A 23,736-nucleotide genomic window follows, 5' to 3' on the forward strand; every position below is an offset into this window, starting at 1 on the left:
CTGACCGCTTTCCTGCCGAGTTTATGAGCTCTGTCAGGAGGTTTATCCACGGTACGCTGACTGGCAAAGGATTTGTGATTGATAAGGTGTTAGCCAATGAGGTCGTCACCCTGCTGGGCGGGTGGCCAATTTTTGACTTTGTGAACACGATAACTTGAGAATGGAGGATGTTCAAATTCACATCATAGATGCATCTAATCTCAGACTCACTTCTTACTATAATGATGCCAATCACAGACAGTATTTATTGTGATTTTTACAATTTCGTATTCCTGGTTCTTACTGAGCCATTTGCTTTTGAATGAATTTGGTGAATAAAGTTACTGAGACTCATGAGCACCCATTAAGATCTACTGAGACCTGTAAGAACCCGTTAACTTCTGGATCAGCAGTGCTTAAATTTATTAGACCAACTGTTTTAGAAATCTGTCAAAAACTTGTTTAAAAGTAAAAATAAGATTTTTATTTATGAGGTGAATAAACTGAATTTATGTTTTATACCCAAATTTGATCTGGCACATCTGAGAAGTCACAAATTAATCAGCTAATTTTTCTGTGAATACCTGTCATTTGGCATCTTAATCAAGAAATTATAACGTGCTTTACTATTTTTCTGCTTTTTAAAATAAAACAATACATTGAAAATTCACATTTTAGTGTTAAAAATATAATTGTGATTAAAGAACTTGTGCATACTGTGCGGATGAACCATTACAGAGGGATAAAAGATGATGTTGGTAATTACTCATACTGTTAGTTAGTTCTTAGACCACCACTGGGTGGTGGTCTAAGAAATGTGTTAAGTGCCGTACATAAACTGTTTGATTCATTGAGACAAAAACTGTAGATGTTAACTTTATTTTTTCTATTTTCCCTGATCTGCAGACTGATGACAGTTGACTTGAAACTGCATTTTTTTGCCTTAAGACATCTCTGTCCATCATCGATCATCTAGAAAAGTTATCTAACAAGAAAAATACCTTCTGTTGACCTTCTGTGTGAAGAACGTGGGCTTCTGTGTTCTTCTTTTTAAAAAATCCTGGCTGTGGCTCCGGTGAATGCACTTCTTTTCCTTAAAGCAATCTGGTTTTTAAAATTTTTTTAATGAGTTTGACATTAGAGGTCCAATAAAGTCATTTCTTTTCTGAGAGTCTGTACAGACAGAGAAATGATGAGATTTGTCCTCTTTTATAAACCTTTTCACATGGCCCAGTATTTGTTTGGTGCTGTTGCAGTCAAAAAGAAGTCGACTTATTTGACATTTTTTTTTCCATAGTGGGAATTTGAATACATGAAGTGGAAAACCGTCTCCACAGCCCTCGAGTTTGCCCTTGACTTTAAGCAGAGCACCGCTCTGATTGAGGGTTTTGTTAAACTGCATCACTTGTGTCAAATCTCAGATACCCCTCGACATGTTGACTGTAATTAGTTTCCAGATTAATCCGTGCACAGTCAGATGTGGCTTTCTCCCACACTGTTCTCGAAGTAAAGGCCATAGCTCGGATAATCAAATAATAGGTGAATATCAATGAAAGGACCAAATCACTTCAGTCCCCAGCTCCCCCATGCAATTATTTCCTATTCACATTAATTATTGCTAACAGATGACACTAATGACTTTGAGAGGAAGCTGGCTGTGGCGGCCCTGCAAACGATCAATACCTCTTTAAATGGGGTCACGGCACTTGACACTTTTGGATCCTTCTGATTGGAAACGGGACCGATGCAAACAGCATCTGCAGCGTGCCAGCGACTTGAGTGAAAGCTGAGGTTTGTAAGATCCTTCACAAAGAAGTGGACCCATCAACCATGAAATGAAGTCCAACTGGGTCTTCTGTAGTAGAGAACACCATCTTATCTTAGAAGTTATTTTTAAGGTGAAAGGCAGAAAGATTCTAACCAAATGTCCATGTCAGAGTCCATGCTTTACCCTGCTTAACGAACAGCATTATCTGTGCCTATAAGCCATAAAGTTTGTGGGAAACCAAAGCAAAGAGTCCATAAATTCTGAAAGCTAGTCTTGGCAACCAAGGATTGGACCACCAGGGCTTCCACCCCAACTACTACCCAATAAACACTGAACCGAACCCCATCACCCACAGGAGGCTGGGCTTCTGTCACTCTTTCAGGCTGTGCCTGGGATAAAACATGGCTATCTTAGCTTACGGGACACCACAGCTCCAGGGTGGGGCCCTGAGAACACGAGCTCTGGGCAGCAACTGAAAGAATGTGATTGAGGATCCAAGCTACCTCCTCCAGAAGAGCTGAAGGATGTGGCTGGGAAGAGGGAAGTCTGGGCATCTCTGCTTAGACTGCTGCTTCTGTGACTTGGACAAGCAATGGATGGATGGAAACTAGACTATATTGTATGTAGCCACAGTGGTGTCTCATTAATTTGTGGACTACACATTTTGAGGTATCAACATTAGCATTTTGGCTGCTGCCATTTTGGGGTTTTGGAGCCATATTTAAAAAGAAGAGTACTGAGTGCCAGTTGCCTGTTTTGGGATGCTAAATCTAGTTTCCACGTGTATGACTTATTTAAGAAAAAAAAAATCACCTTCCTCAGAGTTGTTATGAAGGGGGAAACTATCCACATAGAGATTTTCTACACCAGACTGTAAATATGCCTTCACAGCTCACTTGCGTTAACTTGGGTGTCTGTGGCCCGATGCACTGCGTTGGGGTAGTTGCTACGATGTGGGGTATTTTAACCCTAAACACATTCTAATCATTAACCTAACTAAGAAGTTTGTTGTACCTAAATTTAACAGACATGGACCAGGTGCTCTGAGCCGTCCCAGCGGTTTGACAAAAGTAACTAACGATGCCTCAGGAATGAGGACAGGCTGGGGATCAATCTGTATATTTAAATATGGAAAACTCTCCACTTTGAATCAACCAATCATTCAAAAGTTAAGCTTTCTTACAAGGAACTGGGGAGACTCCAAAATAATGTGAGTGATAAAATATTCAGTTTGTATTAAAGCTTTCAAAACTTTCCTTTCAAACCACATCTATCTCTCTTAACCTTTAATACAAGCATTTTGCATTAGCTGGAGACTTTTCAGGGAAAATGCTCTGTGATGTTTTATTTCTACAAGATCGCATTTTTGTCCTTGTGACAAACATTCATCATGCAGGCACATCTGGCACTGGCACAAAACTTGCTTTCAAAAATATCACCAAAGGACTCATATCAAGAGTGATAGGAGCCAAATGACTAATGTGGATGTTGATTTTGGTTCATTTTCTCGTTTTTTAGCCCTCACAGGGGCATCATCTTCATCTAACACTCATTAGTCTTTGTGCAGCTGAAATATAAATGAACAGCAGACACACCAAGAGGCTCCCAGCACAGTTAATAGCTTCCCTTTGTGTCAGAAGAGAGGCATTGTTTTAAAATGTCTCATTCAGCAGAGATCACGGTGCAGCTGCGAGGCCAGAGAAAGATGAAAAAAACGCAGTGTTTTTAACAAGAGCCATCTGACCGCAGGAGTGGAAAATGTCATCCAATTCCTCAATTAGCCTTTGGATGGAAAGAGACGGCGATGAATCCAGCATATTGATTCTTTTAAGGACCATGACGGAGATGAATGGAGAGCCGTGGGCCGGCCAAGAAACACAGTGTCACGAATTAGGTGGATGAGCATGTGTTGGGTTCAGTTTTGTGAATCAGAGGGTAAGCCTACAACATCCACCAGGTCATGAGCGACCTGTCGAGGGTTGGGTTCAAGATTTGGTTTTGGCTTAACATAGAAAACTTTCCGAAGATGTTACCTTTCCAATGAACTCTCACACATTCATTTTTGGCAATACAGTTTTCCTTTAACAGCTTTTCCATTTGGGTGTTTTAAACAGGAAACAAATTCCATTAACAGAGTTGGATGTCAGCTGAATCCAAACCTCTAACCCTAGATGGATGTTACGAGGTTAACTTCAGGTGCTCCTCTGCAAAAGTTTTAGCTGCAAATGAATGTAACACATGAAGAACTGAGCTGTTAGGGTTAGTAGTAGTCTCTCCTCCCATGGATGGACTCCAACTGTGTGATCTTGGACTGTATTTGATGATGAAGTTTTTGTCTGCCTCAGATAAACCCCACATGAACCAGCTCTGGTTAGTGCTGGTTAGAGCACGACAGGATGAGAGGCTCACTGGAGAGGCAGCTGAATTTTAACTTACATGGAAAAAAGAATGGAGCCACCAACACATTGCATCTACAGGAGCTTTTAATGACATCCCATTATAAAGTGCCCCCTTTTTGCAGCTGTAACAGCTTTTCTGGGAAGTAATTTTTGGATTGGAATTTTTTGGAGTATGTCAGACACTGTTGTTAGGCAAGAGGGCCTGGCTCACAGTCTCCATTCATGTTCATTCCAAAGGTGCCTGAGAGGGTTAAGATCAGGGCTCCGTGCAGGCCAGTCAAGTGCTTCCTCATCAACCCCATCCAACCATGCTTTTATGGAGCTTGCTTCACAGAGTCAGGTGCACTCATGCTAGAACAGAAAAGGGCCTTCCCCAAAAATGTTCCTACATAGTTGGAAGCAAAGAAGGGAAACATGGGATGGGAAAGGCATTGACTGATCTTCCAAATTAAGAGGGAGGGGCCTTTCTTCCAAAATAAGTTGCTATAAACTTAGGATGTTACACCAGGACGTTCCATTACTACTGTCTATACCGGCAGGAGTTGCAGCTCCTGTCAACAGTCGTGTCAGGTTATGGTGGTGAGGAAGCTGTAATACCAGACACCCAACAGAGACAGGGTATTATCCAGTGCAGACATGTTATATCTAGCTTTGGATTGTAAGCATTGTGTTGATGATTCACAGTTATTATTCATAATTTTCAAAGTTTTTGTTAAATTCTGTATTGCATGAGTACAAAAAAAAACTACCCTTTGATTAATTCCAAAATATCTTCTTTCCCAGGAGGTCCAAAGAAATGGAAAAGCAGGAATTCCTGCAGGAAGGTGGCCCAGTCTGCTGAGCCTAACATGCCCACGCAGTAGCGGCAGCGGCAGTGGCAGTGAGCTTTCACTCTCCAGTGCTTGCAGCGAATACTCCAGTGGCTCCCACACTTGGGCAGAGGGACGTGGCTTCTCCAAGCAGGTTGGTATGATTCACCTTCCTTTCGTCGCCTTTTTGTTTGAAGGACAGGAATTTTGCTAAAGCTAATTATGAATGCTGTTTCAGTAATTGTAAATAAATCTTTTAATGCACAGTGTGCCACAAGCCGGGACAAAAGGATGAGTACTGGCTCAGTATCCAGCAATCACTCAGCTGCCCTGGAGCACACAGAACTGGGATGGAAGGAAGGTCACATTTTGAAAGGTCTGAAGCGTCTTCAAATGTCCAACTCCAAGGGAACATCCTCACTTCCATCTGTACCTCACTGCAAAGATTGTATGACCTCAAACGAGGGCATATATTCACTTGGTGTCAAATTTGGCCAACAAGGGATTGCAGTCAAGCAAGTAGCCCCTACAAGTAAACCTTTCAAGGCAGAAACAAGGATTTCCATCCTAGATTCGGATGATGCAGATGACGAATCACCTAAAATACCAAACAGTGAATCCAGTGACCAACCAGCAAAAAAACTTCTAAGCTTAGATAAACTGGAGGTCACTCAGGATTTTCAAGTAGACCCCGTGAAACTTTCAGAGAATTCTGGTCTGTTTCCCTCACCTGTCACAGACAACTTCTTATTCCTGGAGGCCCCCACAGTTAAACCTGGTGTGAGCCCAACTGATAGCCTTGCACATCTGGAGGAAATGAGCACAAACTCACCAGAAAAACACAAAGGCATAAAGCTGAGTGACAGAAACAATAACCAGGAAAGGTCCACTGATCGTAAGTCCAGGCTCGATTATGTCAAACGACAACAGGACCGAGTTTCCACCAAACAAGTGGAAGCAGGAACAGGTGATGTTGGCACATCAGTTCAGCATACTGTACCAAGGGCCTTGAGCTGTGTGAATGAAGCCAGGCAGCGCAGCTCCTCGATGGAAGTTCCTCATCGCAGAGATCAGGCAAGTCAAGCTGGCAGTGACCGCCAGGACTATGCCATCTCAGAATCCCCTCAGAGGAAACCCAAACCTCAGCTCTGTGACTCAGCAAGGAAGGCTTTCATTCTGCGGAGCAAGAGTGCAGATGGAGGACCAGAACAACCAAAGCACACACATTCTCCTCTACATCAAAAACTTATTAAGGGTCAAAGGCCCAAAGGACAGTCAAACCCAAATCCTACAGGGAGCAGTGCTCCTAGCAAAAGGACGAATCCAAATAAAACCCATGGTTCAACCAAAAACACATTATCTAAATCTGAGAAAGATGAAGATACTTCAGTATCATCAAGTTCCAAGTCTCTTGAGAAGATGCAACAGTGCTCACCTCTTGTTTCTCCTGTGAAACATTCAAAGATATTCAAGTCCACAGGGGTCAGTGAAGGCTCAAAGAGTCCGACAAAATCACAAATCACTAAACTTCAGTCAACCAGTGACTCTACAGAAGACGGCATCTATGACAACTTACCATGCTCTCCACGAAAACAGCGACGGCAGGATCATCATTGTGATTCAGAACACAGATCCCCATCCCCGCCACTACCCCCGGGTCGAACTACTTCTCTTTTCCTTAGACCCAGTAGTGACAGCTTTCCTAAGGATCAAACATTTGCAAGCCAGGCTCAAAGCTTGAAGACTGGACCAACTAAGATGCAGCCACCTCAGGTTTCTTCAGTTGTACAACCTCAGCAATCCAGCACAATAAAAGACAGTCAACATGCAGCTCCACAAATGGGTGCTGAAGGTAAAATGTACCACACTCACTCATCTATGATACCTCCTGTTGTAATTCAAGAATCACAAGCTTCAGAATCAGTCCGGTTATCTTCAGACAGAGCTGCCATGAGCTATATTGAAAATGGTGCTCCCTCCATGTTGCCAAATCAAAGCATCCTGCAAAGATCCCAACAGAGTATCAGTGAGCCAAAACTTTCAGAAGTCTTACCTCCAATATATTCTAATGCATACTACCAACCCCAGACTTCCTCCTCAAGAGCTGTAAAAAGGACTCTTCCTGTAAATGCTAAATCTCATGAGGCAATTGCTGGACAAGAAACAAATACTTTCCTCATTTTTGGAAGGCAAAACAAGGATGATATGGACCCTTCTGCAAGAAGTGTCCAGACCTTTCAGACTTTTACATGTGAGCCGCAGATGATACATGAATGTGGCACTCATGATAACGCCCGCCGAAGGATCGAGACCCGCTGCAACTCTCTGGATTCTGAGCCTTCGGTCCAACCTGTCCCTTCAGACAGCAGCATGATGCTAGACTGGGGATTTGACGAGGAAGGCTGGCTGTTTAAACGGTCTGTTTCTGTTTCTACCAGACCTCCTCTTAAACCAGTACTGGGCATGAATGGGGCCAAAGCTCGTAGTCAGAGCTTTGGTGCACGCTATATGGACAGACCAAGCTTCAACAGATCTGGAAAGGTCCGTACACAGATCAAAACACACTCAGGGAGCTCCTTGAACTCTCTTGGTGATGTCCTTCCAGGAAGTATGAGTTGCTCCAGTAGTTACCATTGTCCAATGAATCGATCCCTCTTGAACAACTTCTTGATTGAAGAGGGACTAGCGGTTCCTTTACATCTGGGGTCCTCCAGTGAAAGACTTCAAAGTCTCAAACTCCAGCGTGAGCAGGCGAGACGGCTTCAGATCGAGCAACAGTTTTCGAGCGCCTTTGGGGAGCCAGTTTCTGAAGAGCCAGAGAGACAGAGCACCATAACCACGATTGAGGAGAAAGTGATGCTCGGCATAGAGGAGAACTTGCACAAGTCTCAGGAACAGGAGAGAACCAGTGAGGTGAAGCAAAAATCTGGATCAAGCTTAGCAAGTTGGTTCGGCTTTCGGAAGAGTAAGCTTCCTGCTCCCAGCAAAAAGATCGATCCACCAAAAGGAAAAGACGACAAGAGGGAGCAAAAGATCACATCGCTTCTGGGCGGAAAGCAGATGAAATCCGACAAGAAGAGAGACAGAAGAAAAAGTGATGGAAAAGACTGGTAAGAAACCCGGTAAATCAATAATGAATGTTATGTTTTTCAGGTTTCTCATGGGTCATTAAAGAGTCTTAATAGTGAAACTGAGATCTTACATTTCCAATAAATCTGTTGTAGGTGATGTGGTTTTATGCTGGAGGCAGTAATCTGATGCCATATAGATGCTGGTGTTTGAAAAAGCTGCAGGAAAATATAGACAACACAGAGTCTATTTCTCATTTCCAGCATAGAGAAAACCTCACTGGCCAGCTTATTCGTGACAGAGGACCGAGATAAACGATTAATCTCATTCGCAAAGAACAATTAATGACAGAGTCTACAGTAAGCACTTCTTTACACTTCTACTTAAAGGCTTGTTACAGTTTCTGCTTCCATTTGACATAAATTTCATCATCGGAAGGAGAATGTGAGGCTCCATGTGGATATCCGTGTACCTGCTAGTTGTTTACGACTGCACAGACTAGTCCATGGAGACTTTGGATTAAAATTCACCAACTGTGAACGCACCCTTTAGGCAGACTTCAAAGAAGTATAACAGGAGTGATCATTTATCTGTTTGTAACGGAAAACAAGCCCTGCTTTTCTCTTTCAGGCTGAAATGTTTTGTTCCTATAGTAGGTCGATAACATATGGCAAAGTTAAAGTTTTAGAATTCATCTAAAAAAACATCTCCTTAAAAATACCAGCATCCCCTGTTTTTCCCATGTTTCTCCCATAATTTACAACCATCTCTCGGTGGCTTTACGTGTTTCTGTTTGTCCTATAATTTATGATGCCTTCAATATTTATTGTTAATAATGGAGTACAATTATTTTAATATTCTAATGTTGTAATATTGCTCAAGTTGCCAGCCTGTCACAATCCACACACTAAATATAATTTGAACCCATTTGCTGGAGTAACCTGGAAAAACACACAAAATTAAAGAGGTGTGTGCCGCTACTCTCTGTGAAGACTCACCAGATGAATGCTGAATGAATTAGCTGCATTCCCAGATGTCTGAGCATTTCAGCTGTCCTTATCACGAAGACGGTAAAGAGCCTGACACTAAATAAAATAATGAGCTTTGCCAACAGGGAGCTGTTGACCACCATAGCTGAAAAGATATGAATCAATCCAATCGGAACAAATTAAGCCTCTTTTCCAACCATAAACAACAAGCTGCAACAATTTTCATCAAAACAGTCCCAGCTGGACTGTGAAGCAAGTTCACCGTGCCCAGAGTATCTTTCCCTTATCTGGATTTACTTACCCTAACAATGGTAATCAGGCTAATGGTCGCACGAAGCTGTTTATCAAATAAAATGAACCCAGGGTTTCCTGATCTAGGTGTGAGCACATTCACATGAAAGGGGTCTCAGCATCTGACCAATCACAAATATGGATAAGTCTCCTGGTAGGCGATTTGCAGATTGTGCAATAGAAATAAGGAAAATATGAAGCAGATAAACACATAATACAGACTGAAAGCAACACAGACAAATCAGTGATGTGTGTGTGTGTGTGGAAGGAAAAGCTCTGTACAGTGGTTTAGTGTGCTTTGGTCAGCATTTTTTTGGTCTTAATTTTAACTGCACGCCTTAAATTGGTCTTTAAAAACATTGGGTTTTGATCTTTAAATGGTGCTGAGACCCTGTTTGACTCTCTTTGTTTAATAAAATAATTACTGTACTTTTGAGATCCTCAGTGGCTCTCACAGCTTCATACACAAAATTTATTCATAGCTTTCCTGACTCAAATGACATGGGTCATTTTTTATCAAATGGCCGTAGACACATTTATGAGCCTCCTTAGCCCTGAGACCTGTTCATACAGAGGATCACAGCCAGGTTTCAATAGATAGGAGGGTCATTTATCAGCCAAATCTCCCTGGGCATCCAGAGTCAATATCACAGCATCTCAGTGTGTGGTGGTGTGTTGACAGACTGTTTTCTTTCAGCTCTGTGGGGAGAAGAGAGTCTCACGATGCAGTGCGGGCATGCATCTCAATGCCCTGCCCGGGAATGTCCCTGAGTGAGATACAAGGACACACTGACATCATCGGGGACCCGAAGGTAAATGAATCCTTAACTAATGCAAACAGGCAGTCATTTTACTGGCACGAGGTCAGCGCTGGTTTCAGTCGTCACAGCACAGGAACCGTACCTTTAACCTCTGAAAGAAAAGGATGGGAGAAAGACTCTAAACTGAAAACAGCGCTCAGCTGTTACCTCGAGTGCCACTGAGGCATTAAATGTAAATGTTTCCTAAACCAAACCAAGAAATTCTGGTGACTAAACTTTAATAAAAAATAAAACAGTGTGAAACACCAAGTAGAAAAATTGTACAAAGCTCCAAAACAGGTGGTTTATGGCACCATCATCCCTCCTGAATTGTGTTTTTTTTTCATACAGGAACATTTGCTTGGAGCATCCAATCTTAATGAGATCCCAGAGACTTATAACTAGAGGTTTTTTTAATATCCTGGGATGAAAGGGAGTTATTCAAGATCATTTTGCCATGTTCAGATTCCTTCTTTGCTGGATTAGGAAGCGTAAAAACCAACAGAAGTCCACATGTGGAGGCTGGAGGGGCAGTGGCAGCATAAATGTGATTTAAGGGGGGAGATGTGTAATCATTTAGAGGAGGTGGGAGTGGCTTTGGTTAAATCCAGGCCTTTTACCAACCACTGTTTTTAGACTTTCATTTGAATAACCAAACCTGCTGTTGTCACAGTTAGGCTGTGCAGGGTGGACATGAGACAAAACCAAAGGTTTAAGACAGCTTCAATACTGAAACTCTTTAACAAAGTCTTGAATACACAATCTGAGGTCAGACATAAACCATAATGTGACACACTGAGTAAACAAAAGGGGACGCGCATGCGCACACACTGCAGGCAGGGAACACAGACGAGGACGCAACAAAGAACAGAGAAAAACTGACGGCTTAAATACACACAAGGAGACAGCTGGGAACAACAGGTGAACCAAATGAAACTAATAACACAAAGGAAGCAAAACAAAACAAAGCACAGGGAACTCGAGACTGTCAAAATGAAACAGGAAGTGACCAACCATGACACACACGCAGACCTGACAGAACACAGAGAAGCACAAACACAAAGGGATAAACAAACCAAAACAACCTCAGAAAACAAAGTGAAGAAAACTCAAAACGCTGGCATCATGACAGCTGTTTGGTTTAAGCATTAAAACTAGTTGGTTAGGTTTTGGAAAATCCACTCCTTTACAACACCAAGCTTTTTTGACCATTTTCCTCTTTAGTACCGCTGCAGTGACAATACCAGCCGAGCACATTGGGCTGCAGTCTCATGGCACTTCAGTACTTTGAGTCTCAGCTGTTTTAATAAAGGAAATGGACTTCAGACTTTAGCTGGAGGACGTGTCCTGATCAAAAATCGCTCCCAAGTTCCTCAAAGTGCTGCTCGAGACCAAAGTGATGCCATCCAGAGTGTGTATCTGGTCAGACATCACGTTTCTTTAGAAGCAGAAAGTTACAGGATGTCCAGGTCTTTGTGTCTTTAAGACACGCCAGTAGTTTAATACGATATGATCTGCATAGCAGTGGAAATGTATGCAGTGTTTTCTAAGGGAAGCATGCAATGAGAAACTATAATATTTGTACATTAAAGAAAGTTTTGTAATTTTACTTTCATCCTTCTTCAAAAACCCAAACATGCAGATGATGAACCGAAGATCTGACAGTGAAAATGGATCCACGGTGAAGAGCCCGAGCCAGGACGCAGTAATAGGTCAGATTTTTCTCTCCTCTCTTCTGTCGCAGTCTCTGTGAATCATTTTAAATCCCTCTGAAACTTCTCTGTGCCTCACCTGGTACCAGTAGCAATGTTAATGTGTCTTTCAAAGAATGCTAGCATTAAGGTTTTATCTGTGCTTACCGTTTTACAGTTTGCAGACAGAAGTGAAGACCAAATTTGACACACATGTGTAAGTCATAAACATGATAAATATGCCATGAGCAGTCAAACAAACATGCAAAATGCTCAATTTTGTCAGTTTGTGCTTTTGCCGCCACCATATTTCTGTTCATTTTATTTCGATCGGAGCAAATCATCCCACCGTGGCTTTACACCATGCAGACTTTGCTCTTTAACGGTAGGCTTGACCACTCATCTTCACGGACTCATGCACTAAAAATCTGCATGCCCAGGCTCATCAAATTAGGATGAACTTATTCGCTCGAGTGGTGGATTCATAATGAATTTGCTTCAGCTGTTTTCATTCTGTGGACCAAACTGCTGCTGGAACCAAAGACAGCTCACTCCCTGCAGAGGTGTGACGCCATGTGATGCAGGGCTGACACACACTTCCACCTTCATCCTGCCCAAAAAAGTCTGAAAAACAGAGAAGCTTCAAAGTCTGTTCTTGGCACATGGCACAACAGTTTTCCTTGTTAGTCAGTACGGACCTTACATTAAACACGACACACAGGTGAGCTGTCACAGGTAAATCAGCTGTTTCACAGTGGATGTCCTCGTGCTGAACTCCATCACGGCTGTCAGGAAATGTTGATTTTACTAAGGCAGCATTTGTGGTAACTGTTTAAATATTGTCCATGTTTGTTTCCCATAACTGCCACAACCTCTATTAGTATTTAAACTGAAGTGAATGCAGTGGTCTTTATTGGCATTAGAGACTGAATAAAAAAATATTTCCAAAATAATATGGCTTTAGTATAATAATACACAGCATTTACATTGTATGAAATGTGTGGGGAAGTGAAACAACACGGGAATAACAAGCCTGACAACCATGAAATTATGCTTAGAGTCAGAGGGCAAATCAGATACAGGTTAATACTGTCTTTGGGACCTTTTTCCCTTCTTAAATACACCTGTAGGACCTCTGGACTGTTTAAGGGCACACACACACACACACACGCACATCATTTAGCTCAACAATCTCCCTCCAACTGATAGCTGAAAGTTGGTAATCTTGCCAATAAGATGAGGTGCAGACGTAATTTTCTCACGCAGAGGGCTGCACGGGACTGAAATTTCAATCTTAGTTTAATAATGTTCGAGTCCGGGCACACGTGGGGAAACACTCCATGTTTCAGTCATCGTTTCAAACTGGAATATCTCAGCAGCTGCTGGGTTGGATGGATTTTATACATCAGTTCATAACGTGCAGATCATAGATCCTGGTGACTTTGGTAGGTCTGCACCTTTAGCAGCAACATGAGACCAATTTGTTTATTCTCCCGTAAGAGATTATTTTAACCTTTTAATACCCACCAGGTCACTGCCCACATATTTAGGCTTAGGATCACCCAATGAGGCCAAAATATTTCTGCCTACCACAGCTTTAGTAGTGGGCACTCTCTCCCCTTTACCCTCTTCTCCATCTTGTGAAATAGCAGTTTAAAAAAAAAAACACAACTCAAAAATATAAATACATTAATTTTCCAATTTACCTAACAAACATGTCTTTGGACTGTGGGCGGAGCCAGTAGTACCTGGAGGAAACGCATGTAGGCACAAGGAGAAGATACAGACTGCACACAGAAAAGCTTCCAGCTGACCTGGAGGTTCAGCTGTAGATGCAGGAGTTCAGTTTGCTCCTCCAACACTAGAAATATATTTTCTATATTTTGTTATTTTTTTGCCCAGTGAGGCCACAGCTGTAAATGTGGGTACATTTGTGCAAATCAAACTCATCTCTCTGGATAAGAGTTTTTAAAATTGCTTCTTCTTGACCGGTTTTGCTCATACGGTCAGTAAAGTTCTGGACTGACTGTCCCACTCGGGTCTGTTCTAATTAACGTTTTGAAAGCTAACACACACACACGTTAAGTTGGGGTGGGTTTCCACCTGTCTGATTTGGCGTTATCCCAAAATTTACTCGTGGAACCAGAAAGTATCCAGAATATGCCAAAACACTGCTGCTCTGTGGAGGGCTGGGATTGCTACTGAATTGTAATTTGGTTCAGATGAGATCTCTCAAAAAGCATGTTTAAAAACCATTTAAATACCAGCCTGATGCTTCCTAACGAGGTGAAACTAAAGGTGGCAATTCATTTAAAAGAGAGCGAGTGAGTGGGAAAGAGATAACAGATGAGGAGTAAAACTTTATTTGGCTCTTTTTGCTTTGTGGTCACTCACTAAATTAGAAATAGCAGCTTATTAAACTTTCCACATCACTCCAGTAGAGGACTGGTGACAGACCCTGCTGAAATTCCATTGGCCAGAGTGACACCATCGGCGAGGCGCTGCAAATATCAAGCATGTTTGATACGGACGAACGCCTGCCCTCGGGGGTTAATCACCTCATTAAAATTTCAGCGCTGCACCGGCTAAGCACGATCCACCAAACTACTACCGAGTGAATTAAGTTTGCCTTCAGCTGTGAGCTGAATTATACCACCCAGACTCCAAATGCTGGGCCTGATCCAGACTCGACAGAGCAGCTTTCAACTTGAAGCATTAAAGCACGGAGACACAAAACAAAAATACCACAATTAAATTCTCTTTTTCAGTTTTACACTTTGCTGAGAAACTTTTTGGCTGTGCAGCGTTTATGCCTGCTCATCTTAGGCTTTCCTCATTGAAGTGGAAGTCTTATTTTAAAAGCCATCTGAAATACATCATGATTTTATTACCTCCTTGTCAGAGTTCACCTCATGAGCCACGACAAGTAACCCAAATTACATTAATTTATTGACCAAAAAGAGGCCAAAACTATAATCAGCTGTATGAGGTGTTAATCACAGTGTGTCAGCAGCTGGATGAGTGAATGTTAAGGACAGGGTGCAGTATGGTGCAGGGTGAATGGAGAGCAAACACTGAGACGGCCACATCTCCAGTGCTCCCACAGAGACCAGCCAGGTGCTCCCAGCTGCACTGATTAGCGCCACCTACCAGGAGCCTGCAAGGCAAAACGGAGGGACAAACAGGGGACTTCATAATTCAGGCAGGAGGGCCGTCACATTCCTGAACACTTACACGTCTTGAAAGTTTGAAAGTTGTTTGCATGATGGAAATGGACTGGTTTTTGTTTGGCAGGGTATGCTCGCTAAATCTGCAGCTTCACAGTCACATCATGGTGGCTGCGGCGGCAGGAGCAGGACAACCGCCATCTTTGCCACAGATTTACAGCATTTATTGTCTCCTCGTTATGTAATGTCTCCCTATATAACGTCTATCTATATAGCGTGTCAAATAATATCATCATGACTATGCTGCTCATGCTGCAGGCATCTAAGAATGCCTTATATTATTTTTTTTCTGATGCCCACAGCACAGTTATTAATCTCACTTTAGAAATCAAGCAAATCTGAGTTAGGAAGGAAGGCTGACTGTGCAAAAAAGGTGCAGGTTTATCAGCCAGGACACCTGGGGTCATGTCCCGTTGGAAACTTTGTGTTTTCACTGATCCGTTTTGTTTTTTCTCGCTGGTTATGTGTAGGCACTTAAAAAGACTTGGTTACGTTTAGGAACAGATTGTGATTTGGGACGAGTTTCACTAATGCTTCAACCTTTAACTCTGACACAGCAGAGAAATTATTTAATGCACCGGGAATGTGCTGCAAGTCTTTGTTAGGTGCGCACGTGAAGCTGAAGAAAACAGATGTGAAGAATAAAAGATGTGCTCCAGCTTTTAAGGGTTTCATGAGATGTTTGAGCTCACTTGCCTTCCCACTCAAAGTTAGAAAAAGAGAGCACTTCTTTTGCATCTCTTCTACCTTTTTGGGATGTTAGGAATTGGGGGGAAAAAAGATTTATTTTATATTAATGACAGTGGTTATATTTGTGATTTCAGAGTACTGGGAGGCTAGGCATATAGAAAAGAAAGAGGTGGCAATAAGGGTAAAAGCTTATAATGAGTTGTATGTGAGGCTCGACCATTAAGAAGGACAAAAGGACTTGTATCAACTGGCTAGGCAAAGAGATCGAGCTGGAAAGGATGTGCAGCAGGTTTGGGTGATTAAGGACAGAGGTGCTGAGAAGATGGAAAAAGTACTTTAAGGAGCCACTGAAGCAAATGAAAGAGAGAGGGGGATGGATGGAGGATGGTTAGTGAATCAGGAAGTGCAGAGGATTAGTAAAAAGGAAGTGAGGGCAGCTATGAAGAGGATGAAGAGTAGAAAGGCAGTTGGCCCAGATGGCATACCTGTGGAGGCATTAAGATGTCTAGGAGAGAGGGCAGTGGGCTTTTTAACCAGATTGTTTAACACAATCCTGGAGAGTGAGAGGATGCCTGAGGAATGGAGAAGAAGTGTACTGGTATTAACAAGGGTGACGTGCAGAGCTGTAGTAAATACAGAGGGATAAAGAAGAGATTACATGAGGCTCATGCAGGACATGTATGACAGTGAGACAGTAGTGAGGTGTGTGACAGGTGGATTCAAGGTGGCGGTGGGATTACACCAGGGATCGACTCTGAGCCCCTTCCTGTTTGCAGTGGTGATGGACAGGCTGACAAATGAGGTCAGGCGTGAGTCTCTATGGACTATGATGTTTGCAGATGACACTGTGATCTATGGTGAGAGCAGGGAGCAAATGGAAGAGAGCCTGGAGAGGTGGAGGTATGCTCTGGAGAGAAGAGGAATAAAAGTCAGTAGAAGTGAGACAGACAGGAAAACAGGTGGAAAGGTGAAGCTGCAAAGAGCAGAGATGGTGAAGGTGGATGAGTTTAAATACCTGTGGTCAACCACAGGTATTTAATAGACAAGATTAGAAATGAGACACAACTCGGGTTGAGCAGTTTCAAAACAGAGTCATAGAGGCAAGGCTGAGATGGTTTGGAGGGAGGGATAGTGGGTATATCGGACAAAGAGGAGCACAGAGGAGGTTTGTGGATGCAGAGGGTTGGTGTGACAGAGGAGGATGCTAGAGACAGCGTGAGATGGAGGCAGATGACCTGCTATGGTAACCCCTAAAGAGAGCAGCCAAAAGAAAAAGGAGAAGACTGAATGATGGCAGCTTAACTTATTGACATATTAACATATTCCCCCCTCTGGTTTGTGCTCTTTTGACGAACTTAATCATTTTTTTGTGTCTGTCCAGCCTGAAATGTAGACTCACGGCATGGTTACCTTTCATAGTCACGGCCAACATGTCAGATTTTATTTTTGTTTTTAAGCTGATTTCCATTAACAAGATGCCCTTTGCGCACACGCTCATTTAAGCCGACAGGTGTAGATTGCTGTCCAGACCTATTAAGATGTGAACATGGATAAATTTATCCAACATGTGCATATTATATATAAACTGTTCACGTTAAACACAGCCAGCATTTCATATAACAAGATCAGTAATCCCTGTGAGCCAAAGCTCAGGTTTTAGACCACACTAAATGCTGAGTTTCGGGCAGTTTTTTTTTTTTTTTCTCCAACTCTTGGCTCTGTATGATGTCACAGGGAATGGATATCTCTAATATGGTCTTCAGGCACACAGAAGCCCCGCCCACTGTTAAAATCAGAAGAAAGTTGGCTTAAAGTTGGTGGAGCTAAAATGATTGGTTTTCAACAAAGTATGAACTTCTATACAAATAATAAGGATTATTGAATTGTAAATCATAGAGATCTACCCTAATAAAGTCTGAATAATAAAAATATGGAGCTGGAAAAAAGTATAGAAGGTCCACTTTAAGTGAACCCTTTTTTGCTTAAACAGAAACCAGGTCATATTATCTTTATCTGTGTGCTTTATCATTTTAAAATACTCAAGAATTGCAGTGTTGTCTTGTGACATTAAGCAGTTATTGATTGTTCTTGATACAACTGAGGCTTGTTGTAAGCAATCAATTCTCAGCCTCTCTGATCCTGCCTTTCCAGGGAAGACTTCCAACCTAAGACCAGACTAATCAATAACATTTCTGTTCTACTTCTCCACAGTTCAATTATTTGTTCTTGTTTACAACTGCATGAGTACCAGTTTGACTGATTTAGACATAGCTACTTGAAGCTGTTCTTTAATATGAGGAAGCTGCAGTAGATAACTCTAATGGATGTTAGAGAAGTTTTCCAGCTGAGGCTGTAACTCTAAAGAAGCAATTACAATACACTGGGGTGTTTTCAGAGCTTCTAGTTTAAAATATGACACAAGCACCAGCTTAATGTACATTTAACTGCTACTGATACTGCATGTGTTCTATGTTAGACCATATTTCAGCATCATTTATAATAGTTTTACCATTACCCTGCCCACATTTGTCTATTTTTAAACATAGCGTCCATTAACATTAAACATGGCAAGACTTTTAATGTGACCATTTTAAGTTCTCAATTAATCTGGGCACTCCAGCTTAAAATCGGAATCAGAAAAAGTGCAGAAAAACAGGCCTGGAGAGACCCAGAGGAGAGCTCTAGAGTCTCATGCGTGCACATCTTAATTAATAAAAGGGGCGCAGCTGTTGCCTCAGCTCCTCAGTGTGATTGCCCACAGGCCTCATGCTTCAGGCTACATATTAAAACATGAGTCTGCATGACAACAGCTTGAAGAAATATTTTCTTATTTTGACGATGGGCACAGTAGATGGTTGACTGGAGTGATTCATGTTGTTTTTGGTTTCCTCCTATGATTTACTAAAATGGTTCTCTGATGCAAATGTGGCTGAACAGTGATGTAAAAGCTACAAATCCAGTGCAGATTCTACATATTTTAGTCTTAAATGAGTTCTGCATATGGTTTAATTCAATTCAATTTTATTTATATAGCACCAAATCACAAGGTGCTTTATATTGTAATACAGAGAATGTTAATGTACTGACTGTACATCAACTGAGAGACAATTATACCTGAATATCTGTGTAATGATTAAAAAGAAAGAAAGAAAAAAACTTGGATGTGAGCTACGTTGTGTAGCTAAGTGACAGCTAGCAGGACAACCTCCACCATTTTGGCTGTTACTGTATAACATAAATGTTAGTTATAATTCTTTGCTTTGTGCCATTACATTAGGTATTTGCACATCTCCAAGGGGCGCTACTGTTGTGGCAAAAATTTTGACAATGGCATTTTGTGCAATCCGACCGGGAAGTCATACCATTAAAGATTTCCCACTTTGCAACTCCAGCATGGGTAATACGATCAGTTTAGCAACCAGTTACAAACGTTTGATCGATCTGCCCCCCCCAAAAAATGCTATTTCCACCTGCTTTATCAGTCTGTAAGTGATTATAAACAGCTAATAAGTGTCACATGGTGAAATTCAAAGGAAAGGTCCTAATAAAGGCAGTTTTTAATGGTAGAAAGTTTTTTTTAAGATGTTTTCTTCACTGAATCAGGGCCTGGTTTTACACTGGTGGGTGCCGCAAGATGGCGAATTACATATTTCAGCAATTATGAGAAGCCGGCCTTAATTATACACTTCTGTGATGCAATGTCTATGACAAAAGACGCAAAAGTCACTCTGATTGGAATTGCCATATCTCATTCAATTTTTTTTTTTTAATAATTCAAAAAGCTTTGTGCTTTTGAATCTCAGGGGCTTCCATTAAACCAAAAACTTTAATGAACAGAGAACTTATAATTTTTAGGTGGGTACCTAATTACATAAAATCAACACACAAGTTAGTATCATGGATCACATTAGCTGATGAAGTTATTTGCCAGGTCATCCACTTAGTGCTTCTGCTCAGATTCTACTAGCAGTAAGCCATCTAGCCATAACTTGCGAATGTGGTGATGGTTAGTTTATAATGTTAGCTGATAAAATAGTTTGAAAATGGATAACCATAAGTATGGATGAACTAGTTGACCACTTCAAAACAGCAGTTTGGTATGTGAAATAGCTAGCAATTCATCTGTGTTAGCAGGCAAGCTAGTGTTAACTAACATTAGCAGTCTTTCTTATTGAGAAGAAAAACAGAGCTGCATCAGAATTAACTCCAAACATCCTCCATGATTAAATGCCCTGTTTATGCTGACTGCACCTTTTCCCAGTGGTCAAATTCAGTTAGCTAATATTAAGTTATCTCAAGGGTGGGAAATTCATTTTCCCATTAGAAACTCTGACTGTTGTTGAGTGCCAAACCAATAAGCAATAAAGAGATAAAATAATATTGAGCAAGACTGAGTTTGGCTTATTGGTACCCCCCCTTCAAGACCACCCAGGTTCTCATGTGGCCCCTTGAGGGAATTCATTGTCCATCTTTGCCCATCTCCTGCTAATGCACACAGACTGCTTGATAGCCAGCTTAGCAGCTAGCTGACTAAACTTAACTTGCTTGCTCACCACCGTCACTAGTAAATTCCTAACTGAATTGTTTATTTTCTATTTTTCTGTTCTCAGTTTGTATCCATGTTGGGTTGGGAGCTGGTGGTGTGGTGATTTTAGTGTTTAGTTGACTCAATTTCTAAGCTAACATAAGCTAGTGTTGCTAACTGTAGCATCACATCCTTTGGCTATTTATAGAAAAGGACAAATTTTTCAAGATACTTTACATTGGCAATAAAAAGTGCTTGATTGAAAAATGTATCTAACATCCTTTCAATTAACACGTGATAAAACTGTTTGTGTTTAAGATGTTTTGTGTTTTTGATATTTTGTGAATTAATTACACCCAGCAGTGTATATGGATGTCATGTCACATGCCATTACGTGCATTTCATATTCACCATGTGACCAGTGCATGCTAGTAGTCGCACTCATCAAGCAACATCTGTAAAATAAAAGCAGTGGTTCAAGTGGGCTTGATTTGGCTGAGTCATTGTTTGCTGGAGAGCAAAGAAGTCATTACCCTGCCTCAGACTTGTATAATTAGACTGAATGCCGCTTTTCGACTTGGCTTTTAAGGCCTTTGAAAGTCAGACCATAAGACGAAGGAAAAGACTAACCATCTGTAACAAATGACCAGAACACAGGGATCAAGCTGCTTTAACCAGTGAAGATATGTGGCAGGAATAACAAGGAGGCATGAGAGAAACAGTGATGATACTGCAGAGAAGAACCAGTATTATTGATTGATAAAGCTGCTTTCACTGGAACAGCTCCTGGAGACACATAGTCAGCTAGAGTACCAAGTAAATGATTAACAATAGGTCTGTTAGTATCTATATTCATGTAAAGTACATATTTATTTTAAAGGTTACTTTAACACCACTTCAACCATGGTCGCCCTGCTGTCTCATTCCTGATGTGCTCCCTTTTCTTCCCGCCACCCTGAACCACTTCAGCTGTTCTCCTTGTGCCGCAGGCTCCGGCTGCAAGATGCGAACGTTGGACAGTGGAATCGGGACCATCCCCCTTCCTGAATCCTGTTCCTTCTTCTCCTCCATCCTGCACTTCCTCCCCAAATCCTCATCAACCCCAGAGCAGTCCCTCAGTCCTCCCAGTGTTCCCGGCTCCTCCAGCGAGGACGTGTCTCCTTCCCCATTACCCCGGTGGAGAATTCCCTCCAGCTATAAGGACGGCAGCCATGCAGGGGTGCCGAACTCTCTGTCCGATTCCTCCATGACCCATATCCAGTCAGTGCCTTTCCCCACTGTGGCCTTCCTCCAGCCCATCCAAACCCCGTCTGAACCCATTATGACCTCTGCCAGTGTGTGTGAAACCCAAAGCAGGCTACCGAGAGCACCACAAGGTACAGTAAAATGACCAAAGGTTCAGCTATGTCATTTGGACTGAAGGAGAGATTCTTGTAGTAATTAAACTGGTATAAAATTTCCAAGTTGGATCTAACAAACACTTATAAACTTATCATAGCATCCACCAGATCACTGGCAAATCCAGATGGAAAATCTTTTATCTGGAAAACTGCAAATGCTAAAATGGATGAGACTTCATTTGTAAAGAATTGTCTTCTAGTTTCTAATAATTTCCCTATTTATCATGTGGCCAAAACAAAACCCAACCTTAGGTTTTGTTTGACCCAGATGGGTCACCGGTGACCTGGTGGATGTTAAGTGGTAATCCTTTGAGGTCCAAGTCATCCTCAGTGACCACCCCTAAAGATGCATCCACACTGGAAGTGATTCACTTGTTTTTCATCACATTGAAGCTGATGGTTCATCTAATGCATTTACTACAAGATTATATGTCAATGAGCGGTATCCTGTGATATCACTGGCAGCATTTTAGTTGCTCAGCTAGAAGGTGAGAAACGTTTACCTCAGGTCCTGGCTACTTCGCATCAGCGGATGTTATTTTGACCGTAGTTACCTGAAGTCACCGAATGTCAGACTTTCTGTGGGCTTCTTAAAAAGCAGAATAAAAATGACGTCTTCTGGTAGCATAGGGTCTGGGTTAGGGTCGTCGCCGATGATGACTTAAACCTCAGAGGGTTAACCCTCTTAGTGACAAATAAAAGGACTTACTTTTTTTAATTGAAGTTTTTTTGTCTCGTTTTTTGTGTTTGTTTTGTTTTCTGGGGTTCTGATGTTGATATCATATGGTTAGTGGATGGGGTTATTTCTTATCTGTGAGGATGGAGACTTCATCATGTTAGTGTTCAACTGGATTGGCATCTGAGAAGTTTAGAGGCCAGGTGAGCACCTTGGGCTCTTTACCGTGTTCCTCGAGCTGTTCCTCAACAATGTTTTTGGTGTTGTTTGGTGTACCATCATGCTGGAACTGACTGCTGCCACCACATTGTTTAAAAAAAAAAATTGGGGTTCCTGCAGTAGGTTAAACTATTAAAATTAAGGGTCTTTAAGACCTAAATTAACAAAACAGTATAACGCTAAAATGATTAGGTGTTTATTAATAAGCCATACGTTAAGTACTTATTCAATGGTCCAAGATTAATTTTAATGGGTAGTACATGATAAAACAACATCCAGACTGATATAAAATTAACCTAAGATTTCTCAGCAGAACACTTCATCGTACCAAGATGACCGTTATTCACTTCACCTTTCAGTGCCTTTAGCGCTGTGGCTAATCAGACTAAGAACACCCTATGATTTAAAAAAGATGATCCTGCTTTATAAAGCATGGTAATGATCAGCCTGTATTCTTGACATTTACTGCTCATTTCCTTTACAAGAGACATATCCAGAATAAATCTTGCTGGGTGGAAATTCATTACTAATGTATCTATTGAGCACTTAGCACATGGGAAAATGTCCTCAAGATCCACATTTATCCACACGTTCTCTGCGTTTCACAAGGTTATCGGGGAAATTGAAGATTCAAAGTTCAACATAGTTCAACATTTACCTTTATATTAAAGATTGCTGGAAGCAGCAGCAGCGATCACGATGTGTCATTACAACAAGCAGAGCCTTTATCACGCTAGTGAGAGCACATTCTACATATCGCCCGCTCGGTATGCTAATCACACGGCCTGTAGCAAAGGAAAGACACTCATGTAGTGAAATCAAAGCCCTTGATTTCATGCCGAGGCAGGAAGAGGCAGGTTTTCATTTGAGGCAGTAACTGTTAATCAAATGAGAGCTTAAATGACAACTATTGATGGCTGACTTTATAAACTACAAGCTAATTATGTGAGCTAATATTAATTACGGCTCATTAATCATTTTAAAGCACTATCTTTGGCAGATTAATTAATTTATTTATTATTTAATTTCTAGCAGTCTTTTGAAATGAAAAGCCTACAAAAGCTCAAAGACTGGGGTGCAATGTTAGGAGGTAAAAAGTCAGCATCCAAAGAGAAAAGCTTACTCTAGTTCTGCAGTTGTTAAGCACTTGTATTTTAAATCTGATTTGTCATATTTCTGCATTATATTTTAACACGCTCTCATC

The 23,736-nt window shown here is 41.5% G+C and overlaps 1 protein-coding gene across 1 annotated transcript in view; it reads left to right on the forward strand.

Moving 5' to 3' along the window:
- Positions 1 to 23,736, forward strand: part of LOC115800993 (nck-associated protein 5-like) — a 108,553-nt gene that overhangs the window by 73,957 nt on the left and 10,860 nt on the right. The window contains exons 8-11 of the mRNA XM_030758666.1: positions 4,930 to 5,109; positions 5,223 to 8,065; positions 10,002 to 10,116; positions 11,747 to 11,816. Coding sequence (XP_030614526.1) covers positions 4,930 to 5,109; positions 5,223 to 8,065; positions 10,002 to 10,116; positions 11,747 to 11,816 — 3,208 coding nt within the window. The remainder of the gene's footprint in view (positions 1 to 4,929; positions 5,110 to 5,222; positions 8,066 to 10,001; positions 10,117 to 11,746; positions 11,817 to 23,736) is intronic.

This window comes from Archocentrus centrarchus, chromosome 21 (genome assembly GCF_007364275.1).
Source record: "Archocentrus centrarchus isolate MPI-CPG fArcCen1 chromosome 21, fArcCen1, whole genome shotgun sequence".
Classification (NCBI taxonomy): Eukaryota; Metazoa; Chordata; class Actinopteri; order Cichliformes; family Cichlidae; genus Archocentrus; species Archocentrus centrarchus.